The sequence below is a fragment of the Simochromis diagramma genome, unplaced genomic scaffold, assembly GCF_900408965.1.
Source record: "Simochromis diagramma unplaced genomic scaffold, fSimDia1.1 OVJJ01000753.1, whole genome shotgun sequence".
Taxonomy (NCBI): Eukaryota; Metazoa; Chordata; class Actinopteri; order Cichliformes; family Cichlidae; genus Simochromis; species Simochromis diagramma.
Genome location: NW_024387523.1, coordinates 24,272,960 through 24,296,893, shown reverse-complemented (window position 1 = coordinate 24,296,893; position 23,934 = coordinate 24,272,960). Strand labels below are relative to the sequence as shown.

General features: G+C 41.8%; 1 protein-coding gene across 1 annotated transcript in view; it reads right to left on the bottom strand.

Annotated features, from left to right (window-relative positions):
* adcy2b (adenylate cyclase 2b (brain)) overlaps window positions 1–23,934 on the bottom strand; it is a 77,482-nt gene that overhangs the window by 22,375 nt on the left and 31,173 nt on the right. The window contains exons 6-16 of the mRNA XM_040020166.1: window positions 20,591–20,739; window positions 17,544–17,655; window positions 16,637–16,764; window positions 13,817–13,975; window positions 13,093–13,225; window positions 3,979–4,155; window positions 3,860–3,903; window positions 3,656–3,736; window positions 2,425–2,494; window positions 1,846–1,943; window positions 1,119–1,203 (exon numbers count right to left, since the gene is read on the bottom strand). Coding sequence (XP_039876100.1) covers window positions 1,119–1,203; window positions 1,846–1,943; window positions 2,425–2,494; window positions 3,656–3,736; window positions 3,860–3,903; window positions 3,979–4,155; window positions 13,093–13,225; window positions 13,817–13,975; window positions 16,637–16,764; window positions 17,544–17,655; window positions 20,591–20,739 — 1,236 coding nt within the window. The remainder of the gene's footprint in view (window positions 1–1,118; window positions 1,204–1,845; window positions 1,944–2,424; window positions 2,495–3,655; window positions 3,737–3,859; window positions 3,904–3,978; window positions 4,156–13,092; window positions 13,226–13,816; window positions 13,976–16,636; window positions 16,765–17,543; window positions 17,656–20,590; window positions 20,740–23,934) is intronic.

Genomic DNA, 23,934 nt, shown 5'->3' with positions numbered 1-23,934 from the left:
TGATACAAGGTAGGATGGATCCAAGCTATCATGTTGTTTATGACAAATTTGACCCTACTATCTGAATCTCACAGCAGAAATCGAGACTCATCAGACCAGACGGGCTTCAAGGTTGATATCTTGTGTATTCAGAGATACTCTTCTGCATATCTTGGTTGTAATGAGGGGTTATTTGAGTTACTATTTCCTTCCTCTGACCTCTGGCATAAGCAAATCATTTTGGCCCCAAGAACTGCTGCTCACTTTTAAAGTTCAGCAGGCCGTCTTGACCATGTCTACAAGCCTAAGCGCACTGAGTTGCTGCCATTTGATTGACATATTCAGGATTTGTGTTAATGAGAAGCTGAACTGGGGTACCTAATCAAAGTTGGCTCGTAAATTTATATAGCATAGTTAGAGCTTTACACCAAACATCAACCTCTGGCCAATGTTGAGATCCCAAAAGCTGCAATTCCTTAAATGGCCACTTGGGGCTAACTGTAAAAGTGAGCTCATACCCACAGACTCTCACCACAACTTCAGCTATGAAATTAACAAGTTCACAGTCTGATTGGTCCCTATTGGAACATTTAAACCGAACATGTTCTGAGGTACAGCCTGTCCAAGAAGTTTGCCGTACACTAAAAACAAGTCTAGTATTTATTAGTGTTATTGAGCACTTTTTAGAAGGCATGTGCATGTATAGTTTAAGAATGAAGCATTTTAACCCAGCTTGCTAATAACCTACCACACCACCCAACTGTCATCTGAAAATGGGTATGTCTGGCTCCACAAAAATATAAATAGTAGCTTCAAGTTGTAGGGTTGAGAAACCAATGGTAAAACCACTGTGTTCATCATTTACATACAGTCTATGATTCTGGTGGAGCGTTATCAGGTACCACTAGCAAACTAGGTTAATAAGACACATCGCAAAGCTGTATTGATGCCATATACAGACAGCGATACTGGCTAATTAGTGCTAAGTAACAGACTAATGACATACTAGAAGTTAACTCATCAAAACTGGGGCACAGACTTATTAAACAGGCCATCTTAGGGTTATGTTGTGCATATGTTTATTAAAACTGGGGTTTCTTTGAGTCTGCACATGCTTTTCTGTCTGTATTTGAACCTACCAGAATGTGACCAGCGAAGCAAAGGAGCAGGATCAAAGCCAATAACAGGAATGCCATCCCAAAGGAGATCCCGAGCACAGCAGTTCTGCAACACACACACAGACACACACACATTACTCTTTAGTCTCTTGGCACCTCTCAGCCTTTTAAAGTGCCATCCAGGCCAATAAATATCACAGAACTTTTAATGTACTCTACCTCAGACCTGCAGTTCGTTTACACTAAGGCAGCATAACATGGATCGTGTGGCTCAAAAACAGGTTTGCTCATGTTTCAGTTTTCCTGTGGAGTAACACGGTAACGGCTGATTTAAGGACGCCTGCCATAAAACTGATGATGTCACGTCTAAAATGTGCGACGCGATGCTGCAGCAAACAGAGCAAAGGTAAAGAGGGTGAGACGGCTGAATTAGAAAATCAATGGCCTCTCAGATGCTGAATTACACTTTTGGCTCCCAGAAGCAGTAAATTAGCATGACCGCGAATCTCTCTCTCCCCACTATTAAAGAGACGCCACACTTTGAGTCACCTGATCTATAATCACTAGCAGACACGCTGCCCTTTCATCTCCATCGCCTTTTTTAACATTCCGCCTCTTGCTCCCCTGCCTCTTTCATTTCAGCGCGGTGCCCGTTGATGAGACAGCTGGCGTCAAATGGCTTTTTCACATCAGCCCTGCTGTCACAGCTGGAGTTCGCGTAAACCCTGTAAGACTGGCACAGACTTACTTGGGCAAGACGAGGACCTGCACTATGAATATACAGGAGAATATGAGGCAGGCGCAGGTGACGTAGTACTTGAAGGCAGGTAATGTGGTGGATCTGTACTGCAGAGAGAAGATCGAGACCATGAGTGCAGAAATCAGAGTCAGAACGAGCACTAAACATGCATTGCAAACAAGTTAGAATTGATCATGTGTGAAAAAAATGATAGTGCTTAACATTTACCTTGTAATTGCTGTGAATTCAGGGTTTAACTTTCAGCACCTACAAGTTTATACTGGTTTCTAATGATACTCTAAATTTAGGTAGCATAAAACAAAAGAAGTAACAACAATCAGTCTTAATGGAAAGGACAATCTAGCTATAGTGTACTAGTGTAATATAGTGGTAATCTCCAAATGATGAGACGAGCATGGAAATTTGAAGTCAGAGGTGTAGTATAGAATATTTAGTGGACACCCCTGTGTTCTATAAGCCTTATATAGCCTGCATAACAACTTCTTTTCCACCGATACCCACACAGTTGCATTGATTTGTTTCTCCCAGCGAGCGATGCCGGCTGCTGTTTTGTATGCAGTCGCCTACCTCTTTCTCCAGGGCTTTGTTGTGAAAGAACAATGAGATCCTCTGGATGTCTTCAGACTTCAGCCACTGTCTGGAGACAACGAGTGAGACAAAGTCCAGAAGTCATTCCCCGGATGACTAATGGTCGCTGTATCCTCAGTGAGAGATAAAATCAGCTGGCGCGGAAAAACAATATTACACGTCACAATGTGCCAACGGCTATGTATAGAACAATAATGCACGTCCCAACCACATAACAGCTGAAGAGCGTGTGAGCTTTGGTTTTACAACTCATCCATTTTGATATTGCTGAGGTCAGAAGTTAGGGGTGCAGCCCACTTCCTTTATTTCCCAAGGGGTGGGCACAGTGGATGGGTCCGCATGTTTGATTTGGCACAGTTTTACGCTGGATGTCCTTCCTGATTCAGCCCTCCTGGGCGAGGTATGACCAGCACTAAGAGTACACCAGCTCATGACTCCCCTGAGGCCGGATTTGTGTCTCCTCTGAGTCTTGAACTGAGGATCTTTCACCTGTACGGTGAATGTAGTGACAACTACACAATTGTGTACTACTATGGGAAAAGAACTCCATTTATAAAGAGCTTTTCTATCCCTGTGATACACCAGAGCCACTTTCACCAACTGCACACACATTTATACAGCGCTGGAGAACATGCTGAAGACAGGGTTCATTTTTGAGAATGACTCTCTGAGGACACTCTGAGGACACCCACTCCACTTCTTGAGAATACACATAGGGTATTTTTTTCCACACGGAGCAAAGTACATTTGGATAGCTTTGTTTTCCCTTCAAGAAGAAAAATTAATTTTTGTATTTACTCAGGTTATCTTTGAGCAAAAACAAAGAAATTGGGAAAAGGAAAATACTTTTTCACTGCACTGTATTATACAGTATTTCTATTGTTATACCTCTCATGGGAGGGTCTTTTTACTTGCTTGAAACAATATCCCAAAGGTGCTTTTTCTTATAAATGCAGTGCTTTACTTTAGAATTATCTGCTTAGTGCTGTAATCGTCTCCTTTTTCCTTCATCATATATTACTTAAAATTATTCATCAGTGCATTAAAGACTGCTTCATCATATTTAAATCATAAAACATGACTAAAAAAAACAGACCTTCATCTGCATCTGTCACTTCGGCCCTGAATCCGATGACGTTCTTTGACTGCAGACTGACTTCAGAAATGTGAAGCAGAACTAGATAATGCAGCGGACACAGCGCTTACTTACTTTTGTGAGTTAATGCCGTCAATGGTGCGAATCATCCGTTCATTGAGTTCTTCTTCAAACCTCCTCCTCTGGGATTTGGACCTGGGTTTAAAGTGAGTGACAGAAAGAACTGATACATAAGCAGGATAAAAGTGGTTCTGTGTAACTGCTTGAATAAACTGGAGGGCGGAGCGATCACGTGTCATAAATATGCCGCTTGCTAACCTTTCTCGTCTCATCTGGAAGTGGTACTGGCCCATCGGAACGTCCTGAAAGAAGAATCGGACCATGAGTAAGTCATATCTGAACCTTTGTGTTCGCATCTGAGAAAGAGCAACACTCACTCTGGTGTTGATTTTGCCGTTGTCTGTGGTCATGCTGTCTCGATGGTGGAGATTGGCGAAAGGTTTGGCAGCTCCCCAGGACTCCAGGTATCGGGTCATCCTGACTGATGCTCTCATCTTCCCGCTGTCCAGAGAGGGACGAGAGCGTACGCCTAGCAGCGGGCTGTGCCTGTCGGTCTGGGAAAAGCATCGGGAACAGAGAAAAACAGACCTCAGAATGAGTGGACGCTAGAGCAGGGCCAGCAGGGTAGTCCTCGTCACTTTGATTGGTTATGCATGTCAACAGTCAAGGCTGCTGTGGATATTTTACTGCAAATATCCAATATTAGCATCAGGTCCAGAGTAAAAACCTCATTGTTGTACTCTTACTGCAATGGTGTAGTGTTCAAAATGGTAAAAGAGGACATTCAAACCCCATAATAGTAAAAAGCTAGCACGCGAAAGGACAGCTGACTGTGATCCATCAGTTGTGCCTGTGTAATCCAGACTTTGACACATAAAATGTGCTCAAACCGAGTGGGTGTGAAGTGAAAAGGACCGGCTGCTTTGAGAACAGTGGTCATTTGACAGCTCTTGGTGTCTCCGACCTGCCCGTCAATCTTTTTGAGCTACTTAAACACTTTCAGTCAAGAATAATGCATCTCTATCTCTCTCTGTCTGTTTTTTTTAAATCCAAATTTTGTGATGAGTGCTTTTTCCCTGACAAAAAAACGTACCACTTTAGCACCGCCCGAAACGCTGACAATCTGGGAGGATGACAAATGCCACATCTCTGGTGGTATATTTTAATTACTCACAAAGACAGGTATTGCGAGGGACTAAACATGCACACACATGCTTGTGACGACCACACCGCACACACACACACACAGTCCACGATGACTGTGTTCATTTCCTGAGGGTGTACCCAAACAGCTCTGACAGTGACAATCAATGAAAGCGAAGGCAGAGATGACACCTCTTGTGATCGATGCTCCACGTTCGGCCTTGATCCATTTTAAGGCTCCTTGAACATGACAGAGACCTGCAGCCTTTTCACAATATCTGATAGGAAATCAAAAAGCCCTCTCTAATAAATAATAAGGGCTACAGAGTGGCATCTTGAGAGACACTCGTGTAAGATCATAACACTACTGTATTTTGTAAGAAGGTAAGTACCACAGTTTAAACACCCAGAGACTTGGGTTAGGTCTAAAACTGCTGTTTTTGTAATTACTGTAGCGCTGCATTCAGCAAAAGTAATTTAGGTCTCTCTACTCAAGTGTCACTCTGCATTTATAAATAGGTTACTAGGAGAAAATAATGAAAAAAAACTTTCATAAAAAAATCTAATAAATCAACACGATGAGTGCCAATCTCCCATAAAATGTACCAATCTACTGGAGAGAACAGAGGGTGCTGGGGAACATTTACGCTTTTTGCATGAATATAACATAAACTCTGAACCCTGAATACAAGTCTAAAGACTGGACACAGGCTAAACAAAAGCACAAGAGAGGCAGGAGAGCACAATCCTCCACCAAGGCAGCTCACTCTGTGGGTAGTGTTTATTTTGAAGGGAATGGTGTTGTACTTCTTATAGAAACTTTTGTAGAAGTAGTTAATGGATAATAGGTATTGATTTCTACATTCAGCTGGAATATTGGTGGATTTCCTCACGCAAGCTCTGTGCGAACCTTCAGGTCCTTTCACGATATTTTTATAGGTTCATGGTCAGAGGTTTGACTCAGCCGTTCCAAAACATTAACTTTCTTTGGTGGGCCAGCGTGTGTCCCGCTCACGAGCTGCATGAGCTGGTTTCTGCTGGGATTCAGTTCACAAATCGATGTTCTGATATTGCACTTTAGAGTTCGCTGGTGTAATTTAAAAGTTAGTGGCTCCATCAGGGAAGTTGAGCCGTCCCTACTTAGGTGGAATGAAAGACTCAAACGGCTGAATGATGGAAAAGATGATCATAACAGTGACCTCACTAGCAACTCAGCTGGTAGGAAAACATGAGGAAGGACCAGGGCTCCTCACTTCCTGTTTGAGAAATGAGTAGCTCAAAAGGTTTAAAAATGTTTTCCACATGAGCGTGGAAAGTTCACCAGTGAACTAGCTTCAAAGTCGTGCATGACGAGTGAATTGGGCCCTGTGTAGACGCAGCTTTGGGGGCAACAAATTAAAGTGTAAGAAATGTTAGAATTCAGCATGAAGTGAGCATAACATGAAGTCTGAATTTAGGGGGGTCACCCAGTGGGGGGCCTTGGATGTTTTTACACACTAACACCCTTCAGGGTATTTGTATCTCTGGCAGGAAGGGAACCAATCGACCTTTTGCTTGCCAAACAAACTTGCTAACAGTGTCCTGTACATAAAAAATAGGGCTGCTGTAATCCCATACGAGTATTTGTAATGTAAAATACAATCCAGCATTTTATACTGAATTATTATTTCTTATTTTAAGCACAAAAACTCTCCAAGTTTGTTTTTTTCTCAGGTTTGCAGACCAAGTCATCAGACATCTGAATGCCGTTCCAGCCGCTAATGACTGCAAAAAGCCTGACCGAGTTTGAAGTTAGTCTTGGTCAGGCAGCTCAGATTAGTTCAGAGCTGAGTTACTGAAGTGTGACCAGTTAATGATGAAGAGAAATGCTTCAGGAATTTAAGTGGAGACTTTTACTCTCTGCGGCTCGGCATGACTCTCTGTTTGAGCCATCGGGAGCCTCTTGAGCACCGTGTATAAATACTGACAGGCGGAGTGCATTGCTCCATTAATGAAACTGCAGCAGTCGAGATTCCAGATTGCACCGGCTTCACTCCAAACTGAAAATCTATGATCTTGCATGCAAATTTGCCAGATTTTTATTGAGCTGAAGACGCCAGCAGATAAAGATGAAACCATCGAAAGCATGCTCTCAGGGTTTGGCGAAACGTTCTTTGAATTCACTGGAGTGAGTGTTAGTGTCGTGCAGGAAAAATAAGACATTGTTTTTCTCATGCAGAAAAAAATAAAGCTAAAGATTCTTGGCAAAGCTCTAAATAGAAGAAGAAAACACACAAGCATATTTGATTTGAAAAGATGTGGGGAGAAACACAAAAACCTGAATTTCTTTTGATAACACATGCCGGCGTTGCACCGAGAACTGAGCCCGGTGCAGACAGTGAGCAGAAGATGCCTGGAGTAGGGATATTTTGGGGAGTGGGTGTGATGTAGCCAAGTTATGGGGGGGGGGTTAGGAAGGAAGAGGACTGTTAAGCACGGGTTTTCATTTGCCAAGCTAAAAACTCTGAGCCCAGTCTGAATGCCAGCAGCATATTCTATACAGAAATAGTCTCAACACAGTTCACAGAGGAGGCCGATCTCTTAAATGCCCTTAATCAGCCCTCCATGCCCTGTGTGGACAGGAGGAGCCATGCGGTGTCACAAACCACTCGCAATGCCTTGAGCTTCCAGACTAACCCGGCTCGTACTCAAATGTTGTCATTTGATAACAAACTGTGGGCGCACTACATTATTTTCCTCTTCTTGACATTGCCAGTATTGACTAGCTGCTCGCTTTAGCAGGATGAAGAGGGGATGATGTATTTCAGTGCATTTTTCGTGTCAGCCTGACCAGCATCCAAATGATTATGAAGCAGCGGCATTGTCCATGGTGTTGAAAATAGATTTCCCATGTGTTTGTGGACTGCCTCTTTACATCTACAAGAAGTTACATAAAAGCTTAAGTCATTACCCAAAATATATAAAATGTAAGTAGATACTGTGGTCAAGGTTTGACGGGTTTGATCAATAAAAGAGATTTTTTAGAAATCAAGGAATCAGTGGCTTTCCTAGATAAATCTCCTTTTTGGTGGAATTTTTTTGATAAATTACTGTAAAAGTTTTGGTTTTTTATTTTTTACCCCAACTTAACAGAGACCTAACACAGTAATAATAATAATAATAATGGATTGGATTTATATAGCGCTTTTCAAGGCACCCAAAGCGCTTTACAATGCCACTATTCATTCACTCTCACATTCATACACTGGTGGATGTGTGGTGGATGCAGTATAATGTTAATATATTTATTGTGTACTGAGCCCTCTCCTATACTCACTCTACACCTACGACTGCACAGCCACTAACAACTCCAACATCATTGTGAAGTTTGCGGACGACACTACAGTGGTGGGTCTTATCACCAACAGTGATGAGACGGCTTACAGGGAGGAGGTCAGCGCCCTGACCCACTGGTGTCAAGACAACCATCTCACCCTCAACGTCGCAAAGACAAAGGAGTTGATAGTGGACTTCCGGAGGTGCAGAGAAGTACACACCCCCATCACCATCAGCGGCGCTGCTGTGGAGAGAGTGAGCAGCTTCCGGTTCCTTGGCGTACATCTGGCTGAGGATCTTACGTGGTCAGTACACACAAACAAAACAGTGAAGAAGGCGCAGCAGCGCCTCTTCTTTCTCAGGAGACTGAAAAGATTCGGCATGAGCCCCCGCATCCTCAGGACCTTCTATCACTGTGCCATTGAGAGCATCCTCACTGGATGCATCACCACCTGGTATGGCAACAGCACCGCCTACAACTGCAAAGCTCTCCAGCGAGTAGTGCGGTGCTCTGAACGGATAATTGGAGGTGAGCTTCCCTCCCTCCAAGACATCTACAGGAAGCGGTGCCTGAGGAAAGCGGGGAGGATCATCAAGGACTCCAGTCACCCCAGCCATAAACTGTTCAGACTACTTCCATCAGGAAGGAGGTTCTGCAGCATCCGGTCCCGTACCAGCAGACTGAGAGACAGCTTCTTCCACCAGGCCATCAGACTGCTGAACACGTCATAGACACCTCACCTTCACTACTGGAACTTTAACATTATGCACTCCATACTGTACAGTAATGCCACTGTTTTGCACATGTCTCACTCTGTATATTTTTATATATTTTATTTATTGTTGACTCTATTTAATTTGTAAAATATGTGTACACACACACACACACACACACACACACACACACACACACACACACACACACACACACACACACACACACGTAGAAAAAATATTTAGTATACACATCCAGAAATGCATATACTATTATATATTGTACATATATTTATTAGTTTCAGATGTAGCCATTCTTGTATTTTGCTTGTTTACATTATTGTATTTTGCACAACTCTGTTGCTTGTGAAGCTCGCACACAAGAATTTCACTCACATGTGCTGTACCAATGTACCTGCACATGTGATGTGACAATAAAAGTGATTTGATTTGATTTGATATATCAGCGCTATATCAGAGCTGTCACAATACAATATAATTAGGCTATTATTGTAGTTACAGACGTATCCTGTCACAGCTTCGTTGCTCCAGCTGTCTGCCAGCAGCAGAAGATACACCCAAGCCGAGCTTGATATGAAACAGGTATACTGTCTTTGGCCATTTAGCAGTTTCCCTATGACTGATCAGCTGGCTCTAGTAGTGGCTATATAGTTTTCTCACTAGCCTAGTAGTCAAAGCATTACTCCATCACGACCGCCAATACTGGGCAGTCAGTTGTACTGCAGGACAAAAGTGTTGTTTTTATTCATGGACGAAAAACAATGATATGAAGAGAAACTGGGATTTTTGGGGACTTGTGAGCCATATTCTGCCCCAGCAGCTTTAAATGTTTAAATCCCTTTGTCCTTCACTCACTCCATACAGTACCGTCATACTTGTCAATGCTTTTGTCACATCTAGTTTAGATTAGTCAGGTTTCAGAGCTCATCACAGCACAGAAACAGCTTTAGTGAAGGTTACAAATGATCTTCTTATGGCCTCTGACAGTGGACTCATCTCTGTGCTTGTCCTGCTAGACCTCAGTGCAGCGTTCGATACTGTCGACCATAATATCCTATTAGAGCGATTAGAACATGCTGTAGGTGTTACAGGTACTGCACTGCAGTGGTTTGTATCATATCTATCTAATAGACTCCAGTTTGTGCATGTAAATGGAGAGTCCTCTTCACACACTGAGGTTAATTATGGAGTTCCACAGGGTTCAGTGCTAGGACCAATTCTGTTTACATTATACATGCTTCCCTTAGGCAGCATCATTAGAAGACATAGCATACATTTTCACTGCTATGCAGATGACACCCAGCTCTATCTGTCCATGAAGCCAGATAACACACACCAATGAGTTAAACTGCAGGAATGTCTTAAAGACATAAAGACCTGGATGGCCGCTAACTTTCTGCTTCTTAATTCAGATCAAACTGAGGTTATTGTACTCGGCCCTGAAAATCTTAGAAATATGGTATCTAAGCAGATTCTTACTCTGGATGGCATTACCTTGGCCTCCAGTAACGCGGTGAGGAACCTTGGAGTCATTTTTGACCAGGACATGTCCTTCAACGCACATATTAAACAAATATGTAAGACTGCTTTCTTCCATTTGCGCAACATCTCTAAAGTTAGAAATATCCTGTCTCAGAGTGACGCTGAAAAACTAGTTCATGCATTTACTTCCAGGCTGGACGACTGTAATTCATTATTATCAGGAAGTCCTAAAAACTCCCTGAAAAGCCTTCAGCTAATCCAAAATGCTGCAGCAAGAGTCCTGACAGGGACCAGAAAGAGAGAGCAGATTTCTCCTGTTTTGGCTTCCCTTCATTGGCTTCCTGTTAAATCCAGAATTGAATTCAAAATCCTGCTCCTCACATACAAGGTCTTAAATAATCAGGCCCCATCTTATCTTAATGACCTTGTAGTACCATATCACCCTATTAGAGCACTTCGCTCTCGCTCTGCAGGCCTACTTGTTGTTCCTAGAGTATTTAAAAGTAGAATGGGAGGGAGAGCCTTCAGTTTTCAGGCCCCTCTTCTGTGGAACCAGCTTCCAGTTTGGATTCAGGAGACAGACACTATCTCTACTTTCAAGATTAGGCTTCAAACTTTCCTTTTTGCTAAAGCATATAGTTAGGGCTGGACCAGGTGACCCTGAATCCTCCCTTAGTTATGCTGCAATAGACGTAGGCTGCCGGGGGATTCCCATGATGCATTGAGTTTTTCCTTTCCAGTCACCTTTCTCACTCACTATGTGTTAACAGACCTCTCTGCATTGAATCATATCTGTTATTAATCTCTGTCTCTCTTCCACAGCATGTCTTTTATCCTGTCTTCCTTCTCTCACCCCAACCGGTCGCAGCAGATGGCCCCGCCCCTCCCTGAGCCTGGTTCTGCCGGAGGTTTCTTCCTGTTAAAAGGGAGTTTTTCCTTCCCACTGTCGCCAAAGTGCTTGCTCATAGGAGGTCATATGATTGTTGGGTTTTTCTCTGTATCTATGAAGCGCCTTGAGGCGACTTTTGTTGTGATTTGGCGCTATATAAATAAAATTGAATTGAATTAAATTGAATTAGATTACTGCATTTCTCTTCTCTATGGTCTACCTCAGCGGTCCCCAACCACCGGGCCGTGAGAGTTGAGGTGGGTGTAAAATTTATGGTTTTCAGGGTTTTTATTGTAATTTGTTTAATTGTATTTATCATTAAGTCAGTTTCCCCGGGTCTTTTCCCATGTGTTATGAATAAATCTTCTTTCTTTTTTTTGGTATCGGTACTGGTTTTATTTTGTTGTATTTATCCACGACACCTTAAAGGCTGGTCCATGAAAATATTGGCAGACATAAACCGGTCCGTGGCGCAAAAAAGTTTGGGGACTGCTGCTCTACCTCATAAATCTCTCCATAAATTGCAGTTAGTTCAAAATACAGCTGCTCGTATTTTATTCCGAATTAGATCAACTGAACATATAACACCTGTTCTTAAACAGCTCCACTGGCTTCCAGTTCACCTTCATGTCAATATCAAGATCCTGCTTCTTACTTTCAAAGCGCTTCATAACCTCGCTTGCCCATATATATCTGATCTTCTCCGTACGTACTCACCCCCTCGTACACTTTGCTCTTCTTCAGCTTCCCTTCTGTTTGTTCCACCTGCTCGCTTGACTTCCATGGGACTCAGAGTCTTTAGCTGTTCTGCCCCAAGACTTTCGAATGCATTTCCACCAGATCTTCGGACTACAAACTACAGAACCCATCTATTTAAAATTGCATACTCTTCATCATGATTCTTAGTCTATTTTTACCTTGTTTAGCTTGTATACTTCATGCTTATTTTTTTATTACCTTATGTTTTTATTTATATATTTTTTGTACTATTGTAAGGTGACCTTGAGGGTCTTTAAAGGTGCCTATAAATAAAATGTATTATTTTTATTATTATTATTATTGTTTACAAGAAGTTGTCTGATTGGAGCAGATGTGAAACATGACTGAAAATCAATAAGGGAGAGCCAAGTCTAAATGGCTCCTCCCCATTTTTTTTATACCAATCACATTCATGTCTTGTTTGTACCATAATATAAAAATTTGGCACCCTAGGCTCTTGGACAGAGGGAGGTCCATGATGCTGTGTATAACTTGAACGTTCAACCATTTAATAAACTTTGAAAACTTATCATTTGAGTTTGTGTTCCTGTTCGAACCACTTTTCACACAAATTAAATCAGCAAAACTAAAAGCATTCTCCGTCAGCCTCATTTGTGTTTATCATTAGCAAATATACATGCTAGCATGCTACTATGCTATAGCTGACCACGCATATTTAGGCTAAAAGTTTCTGCTGCAGTGACTGCTGCCTGCTCCACTCTGTATGCAGGGGGAGAGAGGGGCACGCACAGGCATGCTCGTTTGGCTGTCACCCACATACATTAATGCATTCCCAGCAGTAAGTTTAGCCTTCAGAACTAACTATAACCTAAACCTCTTTCTAACTTTAACCCTAAACTCGAGTCTTTACAACAGGCTGTTGGAAGGTTGTGAAAAAATGACGTTTGCAAAATGTAATAACTCTGATTGTCCAAAACTAGAACGGGTCATCATAAAGATACATGGACATGCTTTATCTTAACTCATCACACACACATGGACACAAAAACATTCAGTGAGCGTATTCTTACAGCTGTCCTCTTTTCAAGACAGTAACTTTATAACTACCATGTGATGCGTTTAGGGCACATCTGTAAATTTTAGCTAACAAGAAAAACTCCTCTGCTGCTTTCTGACTGAGACTATAAGAGCTGTCATGGTATCTGACCTTGGGGTTGATGACCAGGTAGGTGACCACGTTATGTTCTTTTAGGTAGGAATCTCTGGTCTGTCCATCTCCAGGCTCTACCTTGTATGAGCCTTTCAAATGCTCCAGTGTTACTGAAGAGATATGGACCCTCCTGGAAAAGAGTAAGTGGATAGACGAAATCAGTTGAAGACTGAAGAGCTTGCATCACTGCACCACCGATGGCTCAATTGAACTTTTTTTTCTGCTCGAGCTTTGTAACTACACTACCCTGTAATTCTTGCTTTTCAGCTCGGTTGCCCTGCAAACAGAGATGGAAATATGTTTTTTTTTTTTTTCATCTGGCATATTTTTCAGATAGCTTTCAGCAGGCATAACAGGAGACAAACTATTAGCAGCCCAGTGAGACAACACTGTGGCATTGGAGAGCTTATTTTCAGAGTAGCATACACATAACCACCGGCCAATTTTCTGGAGCTTGCTACAGCGCTGGGATGGCAGCCCTAATGGCCACAGAACAAATGCAGAGCTGCTTGTCAAATGAAGTAGCTATAATTGACAAAAATGCTCATAACAGGTAGAATTAGAGGAGACGGATCCCATGTCCAAAAATGTCTCAAAAGGTTACCATTATTATGATGTAAAACATCTCAACAATGGAGCAGGGAAGTCAAACACTAATTGCAAAGTAGCTTTGCACCAGCAGTGAGATGAAGTAAAGCATTCTTCGGTTCATTAATCTTACCCAGGCACACCTCCAGCCTCCATGTGATTTGCTAGCGTTACATCATGTGACCACACATCATATTGCCACTTCCGGAGGCCAATCACGCCACAGAGGACATTTCCAGAATGAACGCCAACACGCATGTTGATGTCGACTCCAGTGGCGTCTCTGACCTTCCTGTGGACAGTACAGAAACGCCCTGATGTATTGTGCTCACTTTCTGTAAACAAGATCAAAAGCTTAAAGATGACTTGTTACGCCAAATTCAAGATTAATATTTTTATTCCAGGACTGAGGAAAATAGCTTTGCATAGTTCACACCCCGATTTGGTCTTATTGGCTATCCTTTGCAAACAAAATTTGAACAGTGGGTGGGTGGAGCTGTGTCGCTGTGATGACATTAGGGATACCCGCTATCACTGGCATTGCTCAAATCCAAGCATAGAAAAAAATTCAGAGTAGCCTGAAATCTGAGATTTTGGCTCGCAGCATAAAGAATTTCCATCCATCCGCATTAAAAACACCCACCATTATTAAAAGCACATAAATGAAAGAAAATAAGGAAAAGCATAACATGTTTAAAACACATCACAAAGTGTAGCAATGTTGCGGTTAACCTTTAGCATAAATCTGGGAGTAAAAGGAAATAGCTAGCCTGGTTAAATCAGAGGGTGAAAAGCTATGAACTGCAGACTATATAAAAGTCGGGTATATCTTCATATCTGCTATCAACAATGTGTAAGTGCTTTAACTCTTTACCCCCTTGAAAGCCTACCAGCAGTAATCCTTCAAGCTGAGCAGTTTCTGTGATATTTCAGACCTGCCTATAGAACAAAATGACTGGGTGTGCATCAGAAGCTAGTGAGGGTGGTTTCTGCCCATACGGCTACCCTTGGAAAAACCTAGAAACTTTTCAAATAGTTGTCAAATCATGTCTTTTATTGGTATACATGGAGTCAAAACTCAAAAATCATTAAGGGTACAGAGGAGGTCGTCATCTTTATGAGAGAAACAACGACCAGAGGGCAACTATTCTGGTTGCCAGAAGACTTCCAGTTATACAGAAAACTGTGTGACCACAGTAAAAGCATTCCTGATGAATTTACAGGTTCAGGTCACATTGATTGCAAACATTATGTTTATTTTAGTGCTGTCAATAGATTGAAAAAAATTAACACATTAATCGCACAATTTTCTGTGCTTAATTACGATTAATTGCAATTACTTGATCAATAGCCTGGTTGCAATTACATTTTTTTCAACTTTATATTTAAGCTTGTAACGGACATTTATGCAATATAATGAAGTAAATGCAGAAAAAACACAGAGGATGTATGCTTAAATTCAAAGAGAATTTGAATAGTTTTCTTCAATCTTTTAACACAGGTTCACTCCTGTGAAATACCTATGAGTATATAGTTTTTAAAAAGTTGTAAGTATTCACTAATATATAATATATATTAGTGCTCTAAAACAATTAAAATGTTTAATCAAATTCATCACAGGGTTACTGTGGATTCATTTTGATTAATCACAATTAAATATCATTCATTTTTATTCTACATTAATCGCTTTTCATTTTGCGTGAGCAAACAGGCTTGAGAAAAAGGGAAAATATACGCACTTAACATGAATGTTCAAGATGTTCAATAAACATGTTAACAAAAAACTCTGTAAACATTTATCCTCTCTCTCTGTCATGCTTGGGAAGGCACTTCATGTCCTTGAAACGAGGAACCAAATCTATGTAAAGCTCGTGTTCTCTGTGTCAGTCGATATGTCCGAGGTCGACTTACTGAGGCCCTGATGCTCTGTGAGTGGTTTGTTGCAAGCTGAGTGACACGTTAGCCAAAGTGCTAGCAGCATCCCCGACTCACGTGTGCTTCGCGTTAATGTGACATTTTAAGCTGGAAGTGCTTCGGTGAAAAGAGAATTCCTTCTTGCACAATGTGCATAAGACTTTATGTCGGTCGACTGTTCCGTCTTGTTAGTCTTTTAATACTCAAATTTCCCATCGAGGGGGCCAATCTGCGTTTATCATCTTCCATATTGAGCTGATTGGTTCAGCTGCCCGTCACTACCAGATCAACTGCCCATTTGCACATGTGCGAAGGTAACTCTACTTGGACAAACTGCCCGAAATACGTTGATGGAAACATTTCAGGGATTTTGAGTCATTCTGCACTCCAGATGCGTTAATTGCGTGAAAAATTTTAATCGTGTTGACCGTGATGGTGGATTAATTTGCGTTAACGCGTTCATTTTGACAGCACTAGTTTATTTTGCAAATTATGGCTGCATTTAGAATCAGAAAACAAGAAAATTGTTGAGTTTTTTTCTGTATTATTATAGGGTCTTTACGTTATAAATAAAGAACCTTGAGGTGACTGTTATTGTGATTTTGTGCTAGATAAATAAAACTGAATTGAAAGTGTCTAACCAACCACACGCTGTCTCAGCATGTCACAGGTGGCCATCTTTAATCTGATTGTGATTAAAGGTCAGTGTTGAAAAGCTAATATATTAGCCTATGAAACGAATGCGCGTGTGTTCACGCGTGAATGGAGACACACAGACAGATAGCAGAAGAGGGAGAAACCGGGCCAATATATTTTGTCGTTTGTTTGAATATTTTATTTGTCCATTCTGGAGGCTTATCGTATTGCGTTCACACTGTGTTTACTCCAGAGTTCAAACAGAGCTGGAATCGAGTCTGGCATTCCTTCTGCTCAGTCTGTTCGACAGCTGTGTGTTTGCTTGTGTTTGCGTTTCCCTTTGTGTGAGAGAGAGCGAAAAAAAAATACGGGTGAAAAGAGAGGGAAAGATCTGGTGTTTTACTTGATGGCCTCACACATATCCAGGCCCATCTTCACGCAGTTCCTGGCGTGGTCAGGCAGCGATTCGGGCAGGCCAGACACACAGTAGTAACAGTCTCCCAGGATCTTGATTCGCATGCACTCATTTTCCTTTAAAAAGCAGAAAGAGAGAAGGAAGCGAATTGCAGCCATTATCAAACTCTTTCATATCCAAATCTGTCCAAAATTATTATCATCTTTATTAATCCTCAGCTATTTTATTCCTTCCTTACCTCCATCTAACCCTCATGCACAGAGTCACATCCATCAAGCCCAAAATCATACACCCACACGTAAAGCATATTAGCTCTTATTCCACATGTGGGAAGTGTAACAGCTCATCGTTGGACTGGGTTTATGTAACAGCAGCTTTGTCAGACGGGAGGACAGAGCTGCTGGACACAAAGCAAAGAGAGCCTGACTAAACTGTTGAGACCCACGTAGCTGAGAACCCCCGAGACCGCGAGATACACTCTGACCAGCCCACGCACGCAGGCAGGGCGCTCCGGGAAAGCGCGGCAGGAAGGCTGACAGAGGCCGCAGGACCGAGAAAAAATGTATTTCGAGGCCACGTTTCATCTGGTAGACAACACCAGACAGACCTCGTTCTCTCATCTTGGTTACTTTCTAATTAAGCCGTTCTAATTTAGTGCATTAATTCAAGCTTCAGATGACATTACCCTGAAAGCACTACATGTGAACCAAGACCAACTGTTTCATGTCTTCCATTATTTCCTCATTAAATTCAAATGAATTTCTGATTAAAATGCCATTTGCTGCTTTGATTTATGGAGGCTCTTACTGCATGATGCATATGACTGTGTCTATATTAATCATACAGAGTGGGTATACGTACAGTAAATTCAGTTGAGAGTGTCTTTTCGGTTTACCTTCGCGATCTGGTCAAACTTGCCGAAGAGTTCGTTCAGCATGTGCACGAGCTCGCCTGGGGAGCAGTCACTGGCCAGCCTGGTGAAGCCCACGATGTCTGCGTAGAGAATGCTGTAAAAACAAAGATAAAGAACATTGTTAAAAAGAAAACCATTGTGTAATGTAGTACAGTGCAAAAGTCCTTCTTTGTATTTTGCTTCCATGTACTTTTAAAGTGGTCTCGAGCAGCAGTTTTCCAGACTTTTTGAAGCAATTTCAAAGTTTTTCTTCAGTCATTTGTTGCTCTTTCACTCATTTTCAGTCCAGTCCTTGTACTGACAAAGGATCAATTCTAAATGATATCTTTAAGTACTTTGTTATCAGCAGCAAGATGCAAAAATGCCAACACCAAACTTTTTGTCAGGACATGGGTCTGTGGGACCCCAAGGTTCATGAGGACTTGTTTACTTGTTGTTGATGTGTGTGTATATTATGCTGCTGTCCCTGTTTCCCTGCTTGCGGGCGTGTGTGTGTGTGGCTGTACCTGGCAGGGACACCCACCTTCAGGTCTGGTGGGTGTGTCCCTGCCAGGTAGCTGGCCACACCTGAGGAAATGATCACACACCTGCAGCTGATCAAGCCTCGTCGGAGGAGTTACTTAGGAGTGTGGTGGAGCTTTCTCAGTGAGAGTAAGCCTGCCGCAGTTTGAGAGTGTCTAACGTCTGCCTCTGTCATTTCCCAGGAGGCGCGTGGAAATGAGAGGGCAACAAGCATGGGGTGCGTGGACACTTGGAAGCGAGGACACAGAGAAGACATGGCACCAGAGTCTGGGGCGCGCAGGGATTTATTTGTGTGTGATTATTTACTGCGCTGTAAATAAATGCACTGCTGTCATTGAAGAGTCCTGCATTTTGGGTCCTCCTTCCCCACCTCCCCACGGTCTGCCATACAGACCGTGACAATTTTATTCATTGATAAGAGTTAAGAACACAGAAAACCACCATTAGATTTTGAGCCACTACTAAATACCACCTAGGAAGTATCTGAATGGTTTAATTTTTCACAATGACAATCATCCCAAACACTCCTAGTGCAGTAAAAGCATATCTGGATTGGAAAACAATAAGTCATGGATTGGCCTCCCCAAAACCCAGAACTCAACATTATTGAAGCAGTGTCGGATCATCGTGACAAAGAGTAGATCAAAAGGCAGTCCACATCCAAAGAAGAGCTGTTAATGTCCTTCAAGAAGCCTGGAGTACTACTCCTAAGGACTCCTTAAAGAAATTACATGAAAGCTTTCCTTTGGAGTTCAGGCTGTGTTGAAGAAGGAAAGCCATTAGAACTGTTCAAATTTTGTTTTTACCTTATATACTTAAGCAATTTGGGATCATGTCGACAGCAAACATCCAAAGAAGAGCTTTGAATGTCCTTTAGGAAGCCTGGAGAATTATGCTTGAAGACTACATGAAATAATGAGAAAACTGTCTAACAGAGTTCAGACTGATATGAAGAAAAAGGTGGCCATACCAAATATTGACTTGTATATACTGAATTGTGCCAACTGTGTTTTTCTGTGCTGTCTGGGAGCATTTTTAATGGAATTATCTGACAAATAATGAAGCTTCTGTGGGCCAAGAAATCCAAGAAGTTGTGTTTCAGTTTTGTTGGATGAAATTCAAGGATTTTATTAATCTATCGCTAAGCCAGCAGGTATCTGTCAGTGTGCACGGCGTCTGTAAAGTTTAGAGATGAAGATGAGCTTATAACTTTAGCGCTCCACCATCTGGTTCAAATATAGCTTCAAAAAATTAGCATTGCAGTTGGCAATATACCGCCACTGAGGCTTTACAGTGGAAACTAGGATACCCAGGCAATAATATGATTTACATATTAGCAGCGAGTAACGTTGGTAAGTTGATACAAGACGCTGGAGAACTCGTGGGATTGGAGTCCAGAGTTCACAAACCAATAAGTGACGTAACGGTTGCTGCATCAGCCTTTATGTAACTCTATAATGACAACAGCTCTCTAACACCTGTGCTGCTGATTCAACTTTTGGAGGCTGTAGTTTCTCATCATTGTAACTCTTATATAGCAGCATAAACTGCATGTTCTATACTTATATACAATTTTTAATGGTTAAAATGTATTTTTTTTAAAAACAGGAAAGGTGTGTGCACTTTAAAGCAACCATATTCACACGTTACATTTCCAGCTATCTATCTCGCGATGTGCCAGCGTTTAGTATGTGACCATCTCCCGAAAGAGAAAGAATGGTATGATCTTCAGCCAAGCCTATTACTGCAGCTGGAGAACTGATAATGGGGTAGTACCTGTTTGGCTCTCTGCTAGCTGACTCATTTAAGAGGATCCCAGCAAAACTGCATTTCCACCTGTACCTGTTCTTTGTTCTGGAAAGATTTCCCTTGTCTCGGCCATCACTGTGAGCTGGACCATGTGAGATTTTGATATTATTGGAGAGATAATAGGCAGATCAACATGAGACACACACATTCATCCACACACACACACCTGAGGCCTGCTTAAATGAGGCACGGTGCTATTTCTTCTGTGAAGCTCCATGATGAGGGTAAAAACAGATTTTTAGAGGGCATTTGGTGAAGAGGCTCTCATAGTAAGCCTGGGTTTGTGTACTCTGTTACTATGAACCCCCTCAGTACAGAGGAGGATGTCATCGAGAAACAAGGACAGAGGCTCCTGCTCATTTCGCAAAGTGACCTCAGAGGACAATAGAGGTGGATTGACTCTGAGGTGAATTCAGTCATGAAAGGAAAGAAGAAAATGGGATGTAAAGAGGATGGCCCAAAAAAAGTGGTTTGAGGAAAAGAAATGAAATTACAGGACATGACAGAAGATGTGAAGCTTGCAGTAATATACAGTAGGAGAGATCCACCTATAAGAGCTGGTGGAGGGTGGAGGACAAAGGTGGGTGAAGTGTGAGCAGGAGGACAGGATAGCATACGAGCAATCAGGAGCTAAGATGAGAGCAGAAAGTAATCATCTTTATCATGTGGAGGTACAGAGAAAGGAGAGGGACACTTACCTGACATTGGTGTGCCGCTGCACGTAGAGGTTGTGGAAGTTGTTGGTGCTCTCGGTTCGACCGAAATTCGGTCCCTGAAGCCTCTGGATGATCTCAGCTTTCATCACTCTGGCTATGTGAGCAGGCAGTAGGGATAACAGCAAGCGCTCCTACAGGGAGGGAGATGTGGGGGGAGGAATGCAAGGCAGGCAAGGCAGGCAAGGCAGGCGGTTAACGTAGTTTAAATGTTAACAGTGAATAACAATGGCAGGTTGATAAAGAGACTTTGTCTTTCTGATATACTATGATATGGAAATAATCAGTTTTGTTTCCACCAATCAAACAGAAAGGCTCCACGAGTACAAAAATCTTAATTCCCATTCAAACTGGTTTAAATAATTTGCTCCCTGAAACTGAAAGCTGAGCTCCTTTTCTAGGAGACCTAAAGGATCACATGTAGTGTCTGACAAGGAGTAGTGCATAATTAAGTCTGTTCTACTCTATTCTCTTCTGTTGTCATCCACAGCTAATATTTAACCTATTTTTACATCCCTTAATGATGGCTCATTGGGGCTAATTTTTCAAGCACTGAGCACAGGAAGCCAAAGTCAAGCACTGAAAATCTCTCGAGGCACATTTTCAAATATGCAGTGTGTCATGGGAAACCAGGTTCTGCGCATTTTTAGGCTGCCGGCTAAATGAGTGATTGAATGGAACATTAAGGTAAATGCACTTGGTAACCTCCAGTGGTGTCAAAATTAATGTGGAAGTGCAAAAATTGCAGTTCAGTCAGCAGTACTATAGATAATAACAGTAATTTATATTTGGAGTTGTGGCGCTGCTTGGGCGCTAACAGCCACTGCTGAAAAGATCGGCAGAGAAGTTATCAGTGACAACAGAGCTGACACTAATTCAGAAAGAGCAAGAAAGCATAAGATGCGGTCCAGGTGGGTTGCAAAGTGGCTTGCAGACAAAAGCATTTTTTAAAGCCGCTTTCAGCCACTCCCTTATTTACATGGGGTCCTCGAAGCAGGTAGCTCTGCATGTTTGATTTGGTAGATTTTTGTAGGAGAAACCCTACCTGCCATGATCCCAAAGGCATTTGTGTTTTCTCTTGAGACTGAACCAGGCATATGAGTTTTGGCTGTCAGCTTTTTTGTCAGCATTGAAATCAGGAGATTTGCTGGGATTGCAGCTGAGGTGAGCTTGACGTTGTTGACTATGTGAGCTTCCACCATTAACAAATAGTTAAATAGCCCCACTGGGAATTTTTTTTATAACCACCCATTCAAATTGTATTACCCATTTAACATCCACCAAATCACCTGTCTACTCCCTTAGGATCCATCTGTTTTTATCAAATTTTGGGTTGTTGTGCATAACTAAATGGAAATGCTAATGAAAGAAGAGCTGCATAGCAAAATGCACTGTTGAAACTTTAGTTTCTGAAAAATGTGATTCTTTAGCATAAGGCTAAAATATGACCAAATGGTAGTCCTATCCCTAATGGGTGACAGGTATATGCCAACACCTGTTGTTCTATTATTGTAACAGCTAGCTATCTGCTAAACATCACCTTAAGCTGATTCAAGTCAGTGAACTGGATCCCTGAGTGTGTTTTGGGGTGACAGCTGATGACTTGTTGAGAGGTTTATTATTCTATTAACAGTCCAAACAAAAAATGAGCGCAAGTTTTATATTATTTTATTTCAGTATGTATATGTAGGCACTTAGGCGCTACTTGCATCTGTATGATGCGCCAGTTGTCACAATGAGGATTGATGAGGACTGAAATGCATGTTAGCTAGCTGATCACAAGTCAAATATGAACCAAGTCCAAAGGGAGGTGGAAACAATCAGAGAACTGATGGGAAACAGACATGAAGTAAAACTACAATAGGTAACCTTCAAAGTTGTACAGCAAGTTCATGAAATGCAAAAAAAAAAAATGCAGCGAGAAGGTCCGTGCTAAACATGACAGCAGACAAGGGAACAGGCAAAAGATAAAGATGAGACAGAGGACGGAACAGACGGGGAAACACATAGGGAACTAAAACTACTACAAAGAATGAAAATAAGTGAATGACCCAAACTGTGAAACTGAATCATGTACATCCATTTTTTATATACAGTCATAATGAAAATGTAGATGCCATATAGATGTACCTTTGCAGTGATGTAAAATGTATTTGACCTATTATAGTCCCTAGTCCAAATCATTGATTTCTTTCTCATTTTGTAGGTTTTTCTACATTTCCCAAAAAGCATCTTAAGCATCTTATGAACACTGCTGTGCAGCTGCATTTGCTGGAATATCTCAGAAACTGAAATGCCTCGTGGCTGAAGTCAACAAAAGCACACAGGTGGCTGTTGGCAGTGATCTGGGTCTGTTTATCACATTTTTCTTCCGAGGATTCATCTCTTGTCTGATTTTTGAAGGCTACATTATTGTTGCACAAATACGACTATACAAACGACTTTGACAGCTGCTGGTGATTTTTTAGAAAGTTTACCTACGCTTTGGAAAAGTCATGTCATTATACAGTGAGGAGAAAAATGCAGAACCAGAGATGCAAGATCCATCACCCTTCGCTGTTGTGTAACCAGAAGTTTTTGCTTTAATTTAGCACCATACACACTTGCATAGAGGGTGATTTTGGCGTGCATGTGCAAGCGTGTGGGCATGTGTGTGGGTGTGTGTGCATGTTAGAGAGAGTGAATAGCTGCCTGAGGGGGTGTGACTCATAAATGCAGCTCACAGCAGAGTGGGTCATTACATTGTTCACACACCACGGGCTCATTTCCTAAAACACAGCAGCAAATTAAGTCGAGAGAGGGACCAGGGGCTCTAAAAATAGAAACCAATAGCAACACTTGCTCTTATTTACTTATTCAGCGCCGGAGCAATATGAACACTCCACTGTGAGCATGCACAATAGGTATAATAGCCTGGGGAGATGTAGTGTTATTAATCATGTGTTTGATTAATCAACTAAAGTTGTGTGTTCAGTCGCTGAATGAGATTTGTTTTATGCAGTGGCATTTGTGTGCGTCCTCACACAGTGATGCAGATACTGGTGCTGAGGAACAGATGCCAGCTTAGTTATAAAACATAGATCAACAGACTCTGCTGATCTATGTTCACAAATAAAACATGTAAATAACTTAACAAGAAATAACAAGAAATGGTAACTACACCTAAATCCAGCGTTTTTACAAAAAAGATTCCTGTAGTAAGTAAGCAACTTTTTACAAACTTAGCAATTTAAAAAATGATTTAAAAACTCATAGTCAATGCCAAGTGCGTACACTACAGGTTATTAGTGTGCACGTTCATATGTCATTTCCCTGGTTGGAAAGAATGG